Here is a 14,416-nt window from a genome sequence, read left to right on the forward strand (position 1 = left end):
GAGAGAGAGAGAGAGAGAGAGAGAGAGAGAGAGAGAGAGAGAAAGCCTTCCCCTGGAGCGGACGCCCTGAATTGGGACTTTTAGCCTACTTTACTGTAAGGAAACAAACTTCTCTTTGTTAAAGCCATCCACTTGTGGTATTTCTGTTGTAGCAGCAGAATTAACGTTCAGATCTGTTAGATTAATCGAAACACTCAGTTCCGTATTGACAGGACTCCTGTTCTGGATACTCTCATCTCCCAACATTTGAAAATCTGTGAAAATAAAAAGAAGGGAAAAAGAAAAGGGGGGACGCCCGGGCGAAATAGAACAGAAGAGGAAAAGATACACACTAGGGTTTGGTTTCGTCGCAAAGTATTGAAGCCCTGGAATGAACTTCACATGTTTCCGATCATCACTGCAGAATATAAACACCTTGAGATCGCCTTGTTAAAGTTAAACAGAAATCAGGCCGAGGCGACGCACGACTCACAGCAGGGATCGGGTAACCGACTTCCTCGGGACGCAGCCCGGTGTAGGCGTCCTCGCAGCTAAAAGATGGATGAACTATGCACAGGAGGTCGGTGGTCAGGAAACCCTAGGAATTACCTGATCCGGTCCCTCCCTGAGACTCCGCGTCCACGCGAGGCCAACTCCTCGAGCGCCGGGCGCGGGTGGGTGGGCGCAGCGGACGCGGAGGGTGAGGGACCGGTCCGCTCAGCTCGGCCTGCGCCCGCACCCCTCCCGAGCACCCTCTCGTAAAGCCCCGGGGCGCACCCGGCTCTCGCCTCTTGCTCAACCTTCGGCTGCACAACGGCCCACAAACAAACGCCGAGCCGAGTTTGTTTTAAGTTAATCAGTGGCATTTGCAGGGGGCGGGGCGCGGGGGATGGTGAGCCGATGGCCGGGCAGAAGTTTCCTCTGATTTGTTTACCAAAAAGGAAAGAGAAAAAGAGCCCCCACCCCATCGCCAAAGTACCCGGTCATTTCATCACCACAGTGGCCTCCTTGCCAAAGACTAACCCGTTGCCGTCGAGTCGATTCCGACTGATAGCGGTCCTGTAGGACAAAGTAGAACTGCCATAGTGTTTCCAAGGAGCGGCTGGTGGATTCGAACTGCCCACCTTTTGGTTAGTAGCCAAACTCTTAACCACTGTGCCACTAGGGCTCCAAATGACTAGTTCTTTCTTTCTTTCTTTTTCTTTTTTTGCCAACGACTAGTTCTTTTTGCATTAAGTTTTTTCTGTACGGATTCTTATGGCCTCCGGAAAGGGCCGTCGGGGGTCACTTGCAGTACTTGGCGACTGAGAGCAGAGCGCAGACCAGCCAAGTTGAGGCATCCCTTCCCGAGACACAAAGCCCAGAGCTGGGGCTTAAACAAGAGTGACTTAGAGTTTAGGGGAATCCCAGGAAAGGAGGTTCCAGCAGAGGCAGGCGCCCGGGCTGGGTGAAATGGAAATAAAGGGATGCTGAGCGCAGTCCTCCCGGCGGTGCCAGCCTGGGTTCCAGTCCTAACAGGCCCGCGCTCGGGTTTGGAAACCTTGAGATTTGGGGGAGACTGAGAGTATGAGAAGTTTGCCTGTAGCCCCTTTTCTCCTAAAATACGTGACTATTGCCTAGAGGCATGTTTAAGGGGTGGGAAGAAAGTGGGCTTTCCGAAGGGGGGTTCTTTTCAACTTCTCCTCCCCCCAACAAAGTGAACTCTAACTTCGGACCTAAGGGGCCGAGAGAAGCAACTGCTAACAGAGGGTGCTCAATGCACACTTCGGGGATCCGGCATCGGAAAGGTCTGGGCTAGGGATGGGGACACTCTTGGAAAACCCAAAGACAGAGGCCGAGTTGGGAAGGAGAGGCTGCTGTGCAAGGCAGGGATACCTTTCAGAGTTTCCAGGTGCCCTGGCGTAGCCAAGCTAGGCATTTGGAGATCCAAATCCTTCGGGGCAAAGAAGTACCCACGCTCTCCCTAGTCTTCGTCTTGAGAAAAGAGAAGGGGCATTGGAAAGGGAGAACCGCAGAGCGGTGCGCGGAGAAGTTCCCCTTAAGCTGGACGCGCCCCGCTGTCCCGGGACCCAGTAGCGAGTCCTTTCTAGGATGCCCCCACGTGTAGGACCACCGACGCGTACCTAGGCTGCGGTCAGGCCGTCCGTAAGGGCTGGGGGTGGGGTCCAGGTACCCGGGGGCTCCTCACTATGGGGAGGCCGCAAGGCCAGGAGGAAGGCGTGTCCCAGCTCTTCCGGTGCTGCTTTGGAACCCGGGGCTGAGAGAGTGGCCACCGGCTTCTTCTCAACTCTGGTCACAGGGAAAAGCTAACGCTCCGCTCTGGGGAGGCAGTTCGGGTCAAGAGTGCCACTTTCAAACTTCACAAAGAAAATGTTACGATTATATCCTTCCTACTCGCTCAAATTAACTCTTATTTCTGCCTCCCCTACTTCTTGCTCCAGAGTCTCCCTGAGCTTCTTTTCCCGATTCCGCGCTGGAACGAGAAGCAGAAACTTTCCTTTCCGACCGCACCCGGCAGCCCAAAAGATGAGACCCTCTTCAGAGTGCGCGGCGGAGGGACCCCGGCTGGCTTCCTCGCGCGACTTCCCCGCGCTGCCACTTCGCGGAACCCAAACTTTCGGGTGGGAATCCCTCTTTGGGCCAACCGGCTTCCCCCAGCAGCCCGCCGGGAGACCCACAAGTTAGTTTCAGGGGGCTCAGCCCCCGGGGACTCCAATAGCCCTCTCCGGGGCTTAGAGAGACCCCGGGATCACAAAGCAGGTAACCGACCCCACAAGCACGACGCTTCCCCTCCCATCACCCCCTCTGCCAGGGCGACGTCAGGCCCCCAGGCCTGAGCGCCCCGAACGCGCCTCCTACCCGGCACAGCCGCGTGCACCAGCCCTGAACTCTGCTCTCAACACCTCCTCGGCCCTTTCAAGTTCTCGCAAGGGGATGGCAGGAAGCGTTCCGGGATCACAGGCCCGCCGGCCCGCACATCCTGCGCACTGGAAGGGGCGAGGATGGAAGAGCACCGGTGACTTTTCCTAGCATTGTTCCCTCCCCGGCCCAGGGCAACTGCGATAAACTTCTGAAGGGCTTAATACAAGCCAGACAAGAGTTCCTATATGCAGTGAAAATATAGCCAGAGGGATTTATTTGTTTTCTTGTTAGCAATCAAGAGCTGCAAAACAAATGGGATTTCCATATTCCCAGCTCTTGGATTGAAGAAGGGGCATTAAGCTAACCTCTGTGCCCCACCTCCAAGTCACTGGGCAATCCCCTCGAAGGGGACTTTGGTTTCTTTCAGTTCTGCCTGCAATTTTGAAGTTGCCCAAATTAGAGCCGGTGTCCGCTTGGGCTTTTGGGAGTGGCCACGTCCATTCTAAAACAAGCCTTCTGGGGCTTGCCTTCTCTTCTCTTTCTTTAGTTGACTGTCCTAGGCAGGGTGCTGCTCTCCCTCCACACAAAAGCATTGGTTAAAGTTCCCACCGATTCCAAGGACCAAGAACCTGACATTCCATTTCTTACAATGATCTTACTATTCCAAAGCACCTTTAACCTGAAGCTGCCCGGCTCCGGTTGCCATAGAGTTCGAAGCCTCTCTTTTCTTAATAAGAAGCAGCTAATTAGGCATTGCTTGGAAAACCTCCGCCCGCATTGTTCAAAAGCCATAAACTTTTTTGCCTACGTCTGGGAGGGGGCCTGACGCCTGTGCGCAGCCCCGCAGCCCGCCAGCTCCGAGCGTCTAGCTGGGCCACCCCAGCGCCCGCTCCTGGAAGGAGGCTGAAGCCCGCAGGGCGAGCCCAGGGGAGGGGAAGCCTCGGAAGCCGGAGCGCCGCGCGGAGCCTCCTTACCTTGCATGTTTTCCGGCATTTGCCCCTGTTCCCCATGCGATCGAGCCAGTCCCAGGGCTTCAGTCTCCACTTTAGGCAGCATGACAAGGCGGCCGCGGGCGGGAACAGGGGGTCGGTGTCCGTCCGGAAGCCCAGCACCTGGACACGGGCAGCAGAGATTCAACTCCGGCGGAAAGAAGGAAGGGGGCGACAAGGGCGTCCGCTCACCCACCCGCTTGCAGTGCGCGCCTCCGCCTCCTCCCAGGCTGTCCGTCAGGACCACTAGCCCCGTCCTGTCTCGCAGCTCCGGAGCTGCCCCCGAGCTGCGAGGAGGAGAGATCGGGGCTCCGATACCAGGTGGAGAAGACGGCGTCTGGGTGCCCTGGCTCAGCTCGGCGAGGGCGGCGGCGGGGGCGGGGGCGAGCGCGCAGTTGTAACCGGGCGCGGACCCGCGTGCGGCTGAGCTCCCGGCGGGCAGTGGAGGCGGCCGCCGGGCTGCTGCTACCGCCGCGGCCGGTGCGGCTGCCGCTGCTCCCGGACAGCTCGGGCGACTCCTTCCCCTCCCTCCACCCGCCCTCGGGCTCAGGATCAGCAGGGGTCTCTCTCTCTCTTCACTTCTCCTCTCTCCCCTCCTCTCTCCTTTCCTCGCCTCTCCGCCCCTTCCCCCGGTCTCTTTCTGTCTTCCTCTCCCTGACTACCGCCAAGTGTGCAGTTGGGAAGTTCCAGCCTCCCTCTCCTGCCTCGTTTACTCCTCTCGCGCGTCCGAGAGCAGCCCTTTCCAGCCCCGGTGGTGATGGTGCTGGGAAGGAAAGGGGGAAGACGAGGAGGAGAAGGGAGGTAAGAAGGGCCGGGGGCAGGGGGAGGATGGGATGGGGGTGGGTGGGTGATGAGGGTGTGAAGACACTGAACCTGGACGTGGGTTCCGGACTCGGGTCGGACACCAGCCGCCAGCCAATGAGGATGAGGCGCATGCTCCGGTCCCCTCTCCTGCCCCAAACTCTTCACCAGCCTTAACCCCCTCCCACCCCACCCTGGTCTGGGGCGGGGGGTGTAAATGCTGCTGGGTCTTACAGCTAGTGAGAAGCGACCTCTGTCTGATCACGGCGGCGAAGGCTGAGCAGCCAGGGCGGCGATTTCCGCGAGCTGAGGGGGAAGCGAGGAGAAGTGATGGGGTGTGTGTGGGTGTCCCCGCGTGCGTGTCGGGTGAAGGGTTGCAGGGGGAAATAAACCCCCATTTAAACAACCGAAAGGGGAAAAGGGATGTTGAATTTATATGGACCGCTCTTAAACGCAGAGCTGATCCTCTGTCAAGGGTCCCCAGGCTTCATTGCCCCTCTGCATTCAGTTGTTGGAGAGGCCCCGCGGCAGGACTCAGTAGCCCTGGAGGAGCCGAGCGCCCAGGCCGCCCGAGGGAACAACCTTGTCTTGAGGCTCTGAGTCAAGAGTTCATCATTTGACTGAGATAACTACCTCTGTTTTCCCACTCCCCCAGTTTTCCTCACTTATAAACTTATAAACTCGAGCCCAAGATTATCGTGGTGACCGACTTCCTAGGTTTAGTGAACTGTGTTTCTATATAGAATACAAAGATAGTCTGGGCTTTTCTTTTTCATTCTGGTGTCTCTTTGATGGGACAAACCCACATGAGGCCCAGAGACCCAGCATTTAAAAAAAAAAAAAAAAGTTTTAAAGAACCATCTGTTATGCAAACTCTTCGGCCACCAGCCCAGCCACATCTTCAAAGTTTTCAGATCTCATCCCAACAAGATGAAAACATTCTTTCCAGCCTCCTGACTGCATGGAAATGCCTAATATTCAGGGTCGGCTGTGCAACCAAGTAATTGTCAGAGTCCACCCACAAGAGGCTGGATTTGAATCTCAAAAGATCTGAATTTATTCTATCTGAATGACACAGAGATTACACATTCAGAGTACCCTGTCCAGTATTTGATGAATTGAAAAGTCTTCCAATCCCTGCCATGAATAATCTATTCTTTTATATTAAATAGGTTGTTCATCATCCACTCCCACCTGGCAATTCAGATACTGTCTCTGATTTGTCCTTTCGCTTTTTAAAGTATGTTCAGAACCCAAGTTATTTAAACTTTGGTTTTAGTAGTATCTTAGAATTTCATGGGTACATTCAAACTTAGAAGGATCTGTCCTTTAGTTTGTATGGGGGGAAGACAGGTGCCAAATCAGCGACCCTTAAGATGCTCAGATTTTCATGATAATATCCAGTACTACTGTCAATACATTTTCAGCATTACTACTTGTTTTAAGTATCACTGCTAATTAAGAATATACATATTCTTACATGGTTCTGATTGGGAGACAGTCTCAGGGCTCAAACCAGGGCTTGCCATGCTTTCTTGTGGGCTCAGGTGAACTTTGAAAATCGTTTATTACGAAGCCTTAACTCAAAATAATCTCTTTCAGAGAGCATATGAGGCACTTACGCAGTGCCTTACCAAACAGCAGGTTGGCAGCAGAGGGGACTTGAGAATTCCAGGTCTTAAGTGGAGGTTTCCGGGCCTCAGTGTGGGAGGGAGGGTCCTCAGTTGGCGGAGTACGAGGCAGAGGTTAGGAGAGTTGAAAAAAGGAGGAGGAGGGCCTGACAGGATCTTGAACTTGTAGCGCAGCAAGAAACTCTGCATGGACTTGAGGCTGAGGCTATCTGACGTAGCGAGGCAAACTTTGTGATCACGCTCTTAAAATCGGCTTCCGCACTAGAAGGGACGAGCATGGGCCACACTGGCATCTCCGAAGTCCAGGCCCATCTGCCCTCCCCACCATACCCTCTTCCCAAAAGACGCGGCTAATGGTGGCAAAGGACCAGCTGGCGTTATTTATCTCCCCACACAGGTAGACTGACAAAGAAAAATCCTCACAAAATGGGGGAGGGAGGAGGGGTTAGGAGCTAGGGAGGAGGTTTTGTTTTTTTAAATCCGCGGTTGTATCGCAGAGGGAATGTCCGGGGCTTTTCGCCCTGCTTTGAAGGTCTAGTCTAGGCTGATCCGTTTGCAGTGAATCGACGGGGCACCGAAAGGGCAGAGCGTCTCAAGGAGAGAGAAAACTGCCTTTCCTGAGAGCCGAGGAAACTCCGAGCATGGAAGTCCAGACCTGAGCGCTCCAGGCCTGCAGCTCCCGGGCGGGAAAAACACCCTAGGGCCAGACCTATTGCGGGTCCCCTCGAGGATCATTGAAGCACTGACTTGGGATGGACGAGGGGAAATTTGCCACTGGAGATGGTTCTTGTCAGAGACCCGAGGGCACGCTCACTCCTCTCCAGGTTGCTCTGCAAGTTAAGGGGTGCGGCGGGGCCCCAGCCCTGGGTCTGATGCAGAGGGAGGGGCGGCGGTACTAAGCCAGCGACGCCACGCTCAGAACCGTCCTCCAAGTTCACCTTTCCCCCGACCTCTGAAAGCCCCCATCGTTCCGAACACCCACTCTGGTTCCCTGACCCATCCTTTCCGCCAGGCAGCGCTCCCCACAGGAGCCAGAGACTCACTGTGGTTTGGTGAACTGGGATCGAGCTGTGCGTCCCCCACAACCCCTTCCGGAGGAGAACTGGGGGAGGGGGAGTCCCCAGAGCCCAGCGCCTCTGGCAAGTTATCTGTGGGTGGTTCTGGATTGAGGGGGTGAGGGTGGCGCCACGCGAGGCGGGACAGCCGAGCAGACGCCGGAAGGGGTAGCAGTTGGGATGTAAGCAGGTGAAACAGGGCCTGTGCGGTCCAAATGCTGATGCCAGGGGTTGTCTGCACTGATCGACTGACAGACGACTGGCAGGAGCACATGGAGCCCTGGCGTGCGAGCAGACGCATCCCATCCTCCGCAGATCTTACCGTCTTACCAGCTGTCACTCTGCCCCTTGCTGGAAGTACACTTAGGAATCCACCCCTGGTCTTACAGCTGAGGGAAAAGTAACTGGTGGTCGAGACCCGAGACCGGAACCCGAGGGGCGGGGAGGGAGACTGCCTCAGCTTTAGTGACCATGCGCACTCTAAAATTCCTCTTTTCCTTTGCCAACTTCTGGCAAACTTCTTTCCCCTTTCCCCTCTTCCCCTATGCCTCCTCCTTCTTGCCTTCGAGACTAGTCTCCAGGGCTTGCCCTTCCCGGTTCTGACTTAGTCTTAAAGTGTTGATTGACGGTTGCAATTACAAAGGATGATGGCTCGGGGAGGCTCCCGCAGCCTTGATGAGCTGGAGAAGCGCAGTCCTGGCATATTTTATCCAGGCTCAGCGTTAGGGGGCCGTGCGCCCCACTCACCCGGCGGGCTCGAGCTGAGGAGCTCTCGCACTCCCTAGTCGCGAGCAGGCAACTGCCTTGCTCTCTTCCCCCACCTCCACCTTTCTGCGGTGCGCGCCGCGTCTCAGAGGGCGAGTCCAGAACAGCCTGCCCTTGACCTGACCTGAGAAGTGTCTGTCGGTCCCACGCGCTTATGTGTGGACTGCAAAAGGGGATGAAATGTCAAGATTTGCAGGAGCGGTTCAGATTTCCTGGGCTTGACGAGTACAGGTCCTGCAAGACCAGAGAGGTGAACACTTCACCCACGCGCCCTGGGGGAGAAGGCTCACTTGACCCACCGAATCTCACACGAAATCTGCAAACCTTCATCTTAGGAAACAATTTCTAACGCCTCCTCATTTGCTAGTTTTAGGTGTTTTTAAGAGACCAGAATAATTACTTTTTTTCTTTCCCACGTATCTGTTTTTTCAGCTCCAGGAGAAAGCTTTTTTTCCCCTTAAACAACAGCAACAGCAAGAATAAAAAAACAGGTCTCCACAGCCAGGCCAGGATGGTCCTGAAGCGGAAGAGAAGCAGATTTGTCAGCCAACTGAGGCTCGGCTTCTGCCTTATTTTCCTGCCCCTCCCACCTGAAAAGTCCACCAGAAGCTGCTTTTCGCCTTTCTCTGAAAATTAAGTTTTGCAGGGACTCCAGAGTTCTGCTGCTGGCTCAAGGGGGCCTGGCTGTTCGCCTCTGCCCCCAGGTCTTCCTCGCACGGGCAGGCAGCGCTTCGTTTTAAAAAGAGAGATTAGATTTCAGCGCAGCCATGTAAATTACCAAGGATCACTGCATTGGCCGAAACTTTGACAAAACAAACTTTGGTGAGAAGTTGTGCCATGTTAAAAAAAAAAAAAAAATCCCTTTCTACTGCAAATGTAAATAACTGTTTAGCACGCCAACAGCAACCACTAGTGAAAAACTGCTGCCGTTTTCGACAGGCTACCCCGGAAAGACTGCCTGTTAGGGGTAGCCCGCAGACGGCGATTGATTCATAATCATTATTGGAGTATATTAAATATATCATGGCATGGTCTTTACTGGAGAGGAAACTGAAAGTTGAAGCAATTATCTGGATAATCCTGGCTCCTCCACCTCCTGCCTCAGGCAATCTCCCATCTCCCAGGAGGAAAGGCGGGGTTTTTGAAGAGTTTGGCTTGGATTGTTGGAATATGCAGTTCTCTGTGTTAGAGGGCTTTTAAGAATTTCTTGACTTCATTTTCTTTGGGGCTGTTGCCCCAACCCGGGAGTCCTGGCGAGCCTCTCCTTGGTATACCTAGTCGGTGCTCTTCGAAGTGAACAGGGAGATCCGGTCTGGAGAGAGGAGCTGGGCTGGGGAAATAATCTCCTGCAGATGGTCCAATCTAATCTATCTCTTCCTCTCTGTAATTGAAATGGAGATGTGAGTCAGCTCCAGCTCAAAACTGTGAAGACTCCACTCTCGGAACCAGTGTTTATCCTCTGAGGAACCACAACATTGAGTGAAGTTCGCGATGACGATGCCAGCGCCAGCAGGCCACCAAAGGCTCAGAGAAACTCGCTGAACATTTATAATCCCGCCACTGCTAACCCCCACGCCTCAACCACGACTAGGATCTAACTCCTGAGCACTAGATTATTCTACACTTTCATTCAACTGTATGCAGCCAGACTGGAAGTTTCTTGAGGGAAGAGGTAACGTCCTGCATTGCTTCAGAATTCCCTGATACACGCTGCGCGGGGATGGACCCGTGGGAAACTCTTCCCTTAGAGAAATCCCCCTTTGCTCGGGGTTTCTCGTTCCTAAAACCAAAGAGCGCCGGGCCACGCAGAGATGTGGACGTCGAGCAATTTGGGTCCCTCTTGGTCAGCAAAGAAAATGGGGGTTTGGAAAGGCGGTACTTGCAGTGGTATCCTCGCCCTCCGGCGTGCGGCGCGGAACTAGGGAAGGGGTTCGGAACCCTGTCTTTACAGCAGTTGTGCGGTCCAGCGGGCATCGGCTCCTCCTCCAACCTGCCTTCAATTTGAAGACAACTTTCGCGATTAGCAGATGGTGGCCAGTGTGAGCCAGGGCTTGGGACAAACTCATTCGCTTCCCTCCAGGGTTTCTTGTCTGGGAATTGTGATAAGCTTCGGGGACCTGACGGCATATTCTGACCGATTTTTCTTTCCAGTCCTCTAGAGACCGCTGCGGGGAGTGGATCTCAGGCAGAGGGGTGGCGTACAGAAGCTCCAGGGTCCAAATTCTGAGCAAGGAATCCAGCAGCTGAAAAATGTTAGCGCTGGGCGTGTGACCAGTGTATTTCATTTCAGGATACACACCCGATTTGTCAAAGTGCTTAAAAAAAGATGCCTAAACTTTTCCCCCCATCTCCTCCCTCCATGGGGCGGGGCAGCAGTTTGTTTGTTTCTTGGCGGGTCGGTGGGTGGGGGTAGGGAGGGGAGTCCTCTTCCTGTGATCACTCATTTCGAGCGATTTCCCGCCCTCCTCTCACCCACCAACTCTCTATAACGAGTAGATGCTGTGAATTTCCTCCCAGTTCTCTTTTCACCCTTTGTCGGTAGCCCTGTTTTTGTGAGTTATCACTGTACACTGTACAATTGCAAGATAAACTGCCTACAAACTTCAAAGCTTCCTTCCCGGGAACCTCCGAGTAGGAGACCAGAAGTGCCTTCCCACTCTACCGGGCTCTGACCTAAACCCTCCCACATGCTGTCTCCACCCGCGCCCCCATACACCACTCCCCATCCCACCCTTCTGAATTCTACAGGGTTCCCAGTTTGATTTCCACAGCAGAATGAAAAGGAAGGTAAAGAGCCATTTATAAAGTCTTAAGCATGAAACGCCTTTCAGAAGAAAATGTGAATAGACCAACATTGTTTTAATCGTGATTCCATTATACCAGCAAAGACAAGTAGTTTCTACCTTGAGGGAAGAGAATGGATTTCAGAATCATACCTCAAGTGGGGTTTTACTTACAACTCATTATCCTGACAAGCTGAGTGATCTTGGTTAAGTCACTTAACCTTTCTCATTCCAGTTTCACAAAGTAAACTTTATAGTTGAATGGGACAGGGCTAGTAAAGCAGTATACCTGGCTGTTACTTACTAAAAATGGGTTCTCCTTTGTTTTTCTCTTTCCCCCTAACTTCACCAGAAGTTATCTTTCTGTAAAGAAAATAACTACACAGGGACTCACCATTCGAGGACCATTAAAACTATATCCTTCCAGTAGGAAATACTTCTAACTTGGCTGGCTTGCAGTGCCTCACACAGTCCTCAGGGACAATCACTTTACCCTCCAAACAGAACTGCTCAGAAAGTTGCTCATGGTCATCTGCATTTAGGTTATTTGGAGTTTAAAAGTTAAGTATGTCTTCTTCTTACTTATCAATCACACAAAACCACACATAAGAGAACTTCCCAAAAGACTAAAAAAAGAGGCAGCCTTTATTAATTTGTCTGGTCAATTTCAGTCCACACGGTCCTACCCTGGTCTAATCTGTCGAGCTCACACTGGTCATATTTCAACTCTTCTCCAAGGCCTCCCCAGAGCACAAGGCTCACAAACGCCTGAGGTTCCTTGAAGCCAACAGGATTTTAGAAAAGATTTTTTTCCAATCAGGTGAAGAGTGAGAAAGTACAACTCAGAGAAGCTGCTTTATCCTGAGCTACGTTCTGGGCCAGGGGAGCAAAGCTGTCTGACTCTTGCCCTGCCTACAGCATCCCTGAAAGGCCTTCTCTAGCTCAGCTCACGTTCAAGGTTGAATCCAAGATAAACCTAGACATTGTGTCTGGGCAGAGGGGTCACATAAAGAAGAGCCTTACCAAGCCTCTGTTCTCCTTTCCTCCATAAATCTCACTTGGTTTATGAAAAGAGGTCTTAATGAAATCCTTTAACCCCAGCACAACTGTGGATCCAGGCCAGTACTGGACTGGAGATGGGCTGGGATAGGGAAGGAAAAAGCACCAGAATTTAGCTTCCTGGAACTGGCAACAAAGAATTAGGATGCATCCTTGGATGACTAGCATTCTAAACTGCATTGCAAATTAAGCTAGCTAGAGGTTAGGGTGATGTAATGGGCGATCTCACTTTCCACTGAAGGGCGGCTACTACTTTCAGAGAGCCTTTTGGGCACAGAGCTAGTTAGAGGTCGTCACTAGAATAAAATTAGACACCAAGAGAGTTAAGGGGACCAGACAGCAAACCTTACATCATAGTCTCAATACAGAGTTTGTATTGTGCATTATAGACCCCTAACTATGCAGGCACAACTTCCATAGATAAAGTACAGTATTATATTGAATGTGCATAGTATTTTTTTAAGTGCACTTAATTGGAAGTATTAATGTAAATTTAATACAGATCAAATAATAATATTGGGCATATTGCAAGGGGTCAATATATACTTGTTATATGTTTCTACCACACAGATTTGGCTCTTTTGTTTATATAGACAAGGACTTTATAATCACTTTTTAAAAAGCATTTGTCAAATTAGTACCGCAGATCATTCAGTACAATTGCCCCATTTGGGAAAAAGAAAAAACATAGGCTAGAAACCAAGAATCGGGCAGTGTCCCAGCGCTAGCTCACTTAAGGGAACGATCTGGTTACGGGGTCTGCTGTTCTTCCACCGTACTGAACGATGATCTTGCAGGTAGGCAGGAGGACGGACTTTATCTTAATTCTGCTTCTGTTTATGAGCACAGATAGCTACACACAACTTTCATGTAACCACCAGTGTGCGTAGAAGAAAATGTCATCCCCAGTGAGGACCCTTAGAGATAGCTTTTTAAATAAAGAAGCACATATTTCCCGGTACAACACAGCTGGATTTTGTGTGGAGTTGGCAACCCTGACTGATGTCTACACACACTGGACTCAATATTGTGAACCCCACTCCCCACTCCCATCCCCACTCGCAATTTGCCATCTCAAAGCCACCAAGGGACCTCGGACACTCTCCACAGTTGCGTCTGTGGGTTCTTCTCAGTGGGCTCGCCCTGGGCAACTCATCTTGGATGGGGTCGGCCCCTTCAATCTAACCTTCAGTCTTAGGACTCTGCATTGCCCCCCTCTCGCTTAACCCTTTGGGTGGTTCTATTCAGCCTAGAACTCTGGGAATGACCCTCAGCACTCCTTGGAGGCTACGATGTGAAAAGATGGCACGCCGGTGCCAGCAGTGGCCTCCAAGTCACTGAGATGTTGCAAATGGGGACGTCTCACAACCACTTGTGGGGTTGTAATACCTGGGGAGGGGGCAGGGAGTGTGCCTAGGCAGGGAAGGGGCGGGTGGCTGCGAACAAGATCCGGAAAGAGGTTTCTTTTAACAGAAAATTGACTGGAATTTTTGTCATTCCGGGATCTGGCTCCGGGAAGTGCCCGGACGGGTTTGGGGTGTTGGGGTAACACCACTGAGGCCCAGTGAGCGCCTCCTTCGGAACGTCTTTGAGTAGCGGTCGCCAGCGGTCTCTCTCCAACTAGAGAGATGTTCCATGGGTCCCAGCCCTACGTCTTGGGGCCAATCCCCGACCAGCGCTGCTGGTTACATTTACTCTCTTCTTTTGGACCCACTTCTGTCCCAACGTAGCTAGGGCGGTGTGAATGCGGGGTGCGGTCGGCGAGAATGCAGCTCCGCCGCGGTTGCAGAGAAAGGTACAAGGCGTCTCCTCCCCTCACTTTACGCTTCTTAATTCACCCTCTATCCACAACCCCAATCCCTACCCTCCGAAACACAGTTCGAGAACACCTTTCTGCGCCTAGGGTTCAAAACTGCAGTCTCCCGTCCTTCCTTCCTCTCAGCCTGGGGTCTGGGGGCCACCGCGGAATCCCCTCTTTATTCGCAGCCCCCAGGCTGTGCTGCGCGCGGCCGGAGCTGTCGCAAGAGCCGAGGATCGCAGCGCGCGGGCGCGAGTCTCTGAGCGCGCTGCTCCCGGAGCGCGCACCCGCGGCGTCCCCGGCTCGAGCGCGCTCTCGCAGCGCGCCCCGGGGGCTGTGCCCCGCGAACGCAGAGCGCGGTGGGTGGCTGCAACGACTCCTCGCTAGCGCACCTCCGCGGTTTTGCCAGAAGAGTTTGAAATGGTTTTGTGTTTCTCTTCCAGCTCCTTTCTTGCGCACGTATTTTTTTTTTTTTAATCTGCAGAGCAGTTGATTCTCTGTTGCACTTTGCATGCCCTTCCCGTGTTTTCTTTTTCGTAAGTACAGAACGTTTTTCTGGTAACTATTTCCTCAATTGATAACTTTAGGGTGTAGTTGGCCCATAAAAAAGCAATCACTGCATTCAGTGGAGTCAGCTGGCTACCAAGGGGGAAGAGAGAGGAAAAGCCCAAACCTTGGTTTTTTTTCTTGTTAA

At 52.7% G+C, this 14,416-nt stretch overlaps 1 protein-coding gene across 3 annotated transcripts in view; it reads right to left on the minus strand.

The window, feature by feature from the left end:
• NR5A2 (nuclear receptor subfamily 5 group A member 2) overlaps window positions 1–14,416 on the minus strand; it is a 155,546-nt gene that overhangs the window by 139,882 nt on the left and 1,248 nt on the right. The window contains exon 2 of one of the 3 annotated variants that reach the window (XM_004375318.1): window positions 3,816–3,953. The exons of 1 other annotated variant lie outside the window; for it this stretch is intronic. In XM_004375318.1, the coding sequence (XP_004375375.1) occupies window positions 3,816–3,953 (138 nt within the window). Of the gene's footprint in view, window positions 1–414; window positions 545–3,815; window positions 3,954–14,416 lie in introns of those variants that run through there. One more of the 3 variants, XM_004375320.2, reaches the window with a different exon arrangement.

This window comes from Trichechus manatus, unplaced genomic scaffold (genome assembly GCF_000243295.1).
Source record: "Trichechus manatus latirostris isolate Lorelei unplaced genomic scaffold, TriManLat1.0 scaffold00035, whole genome shotgun sequence".
NCBI lineage: Eukaryota > Metazoa > Chordata > Mammalia > Sirenia > Trichechidae > Trichechus > Trichechus manatus.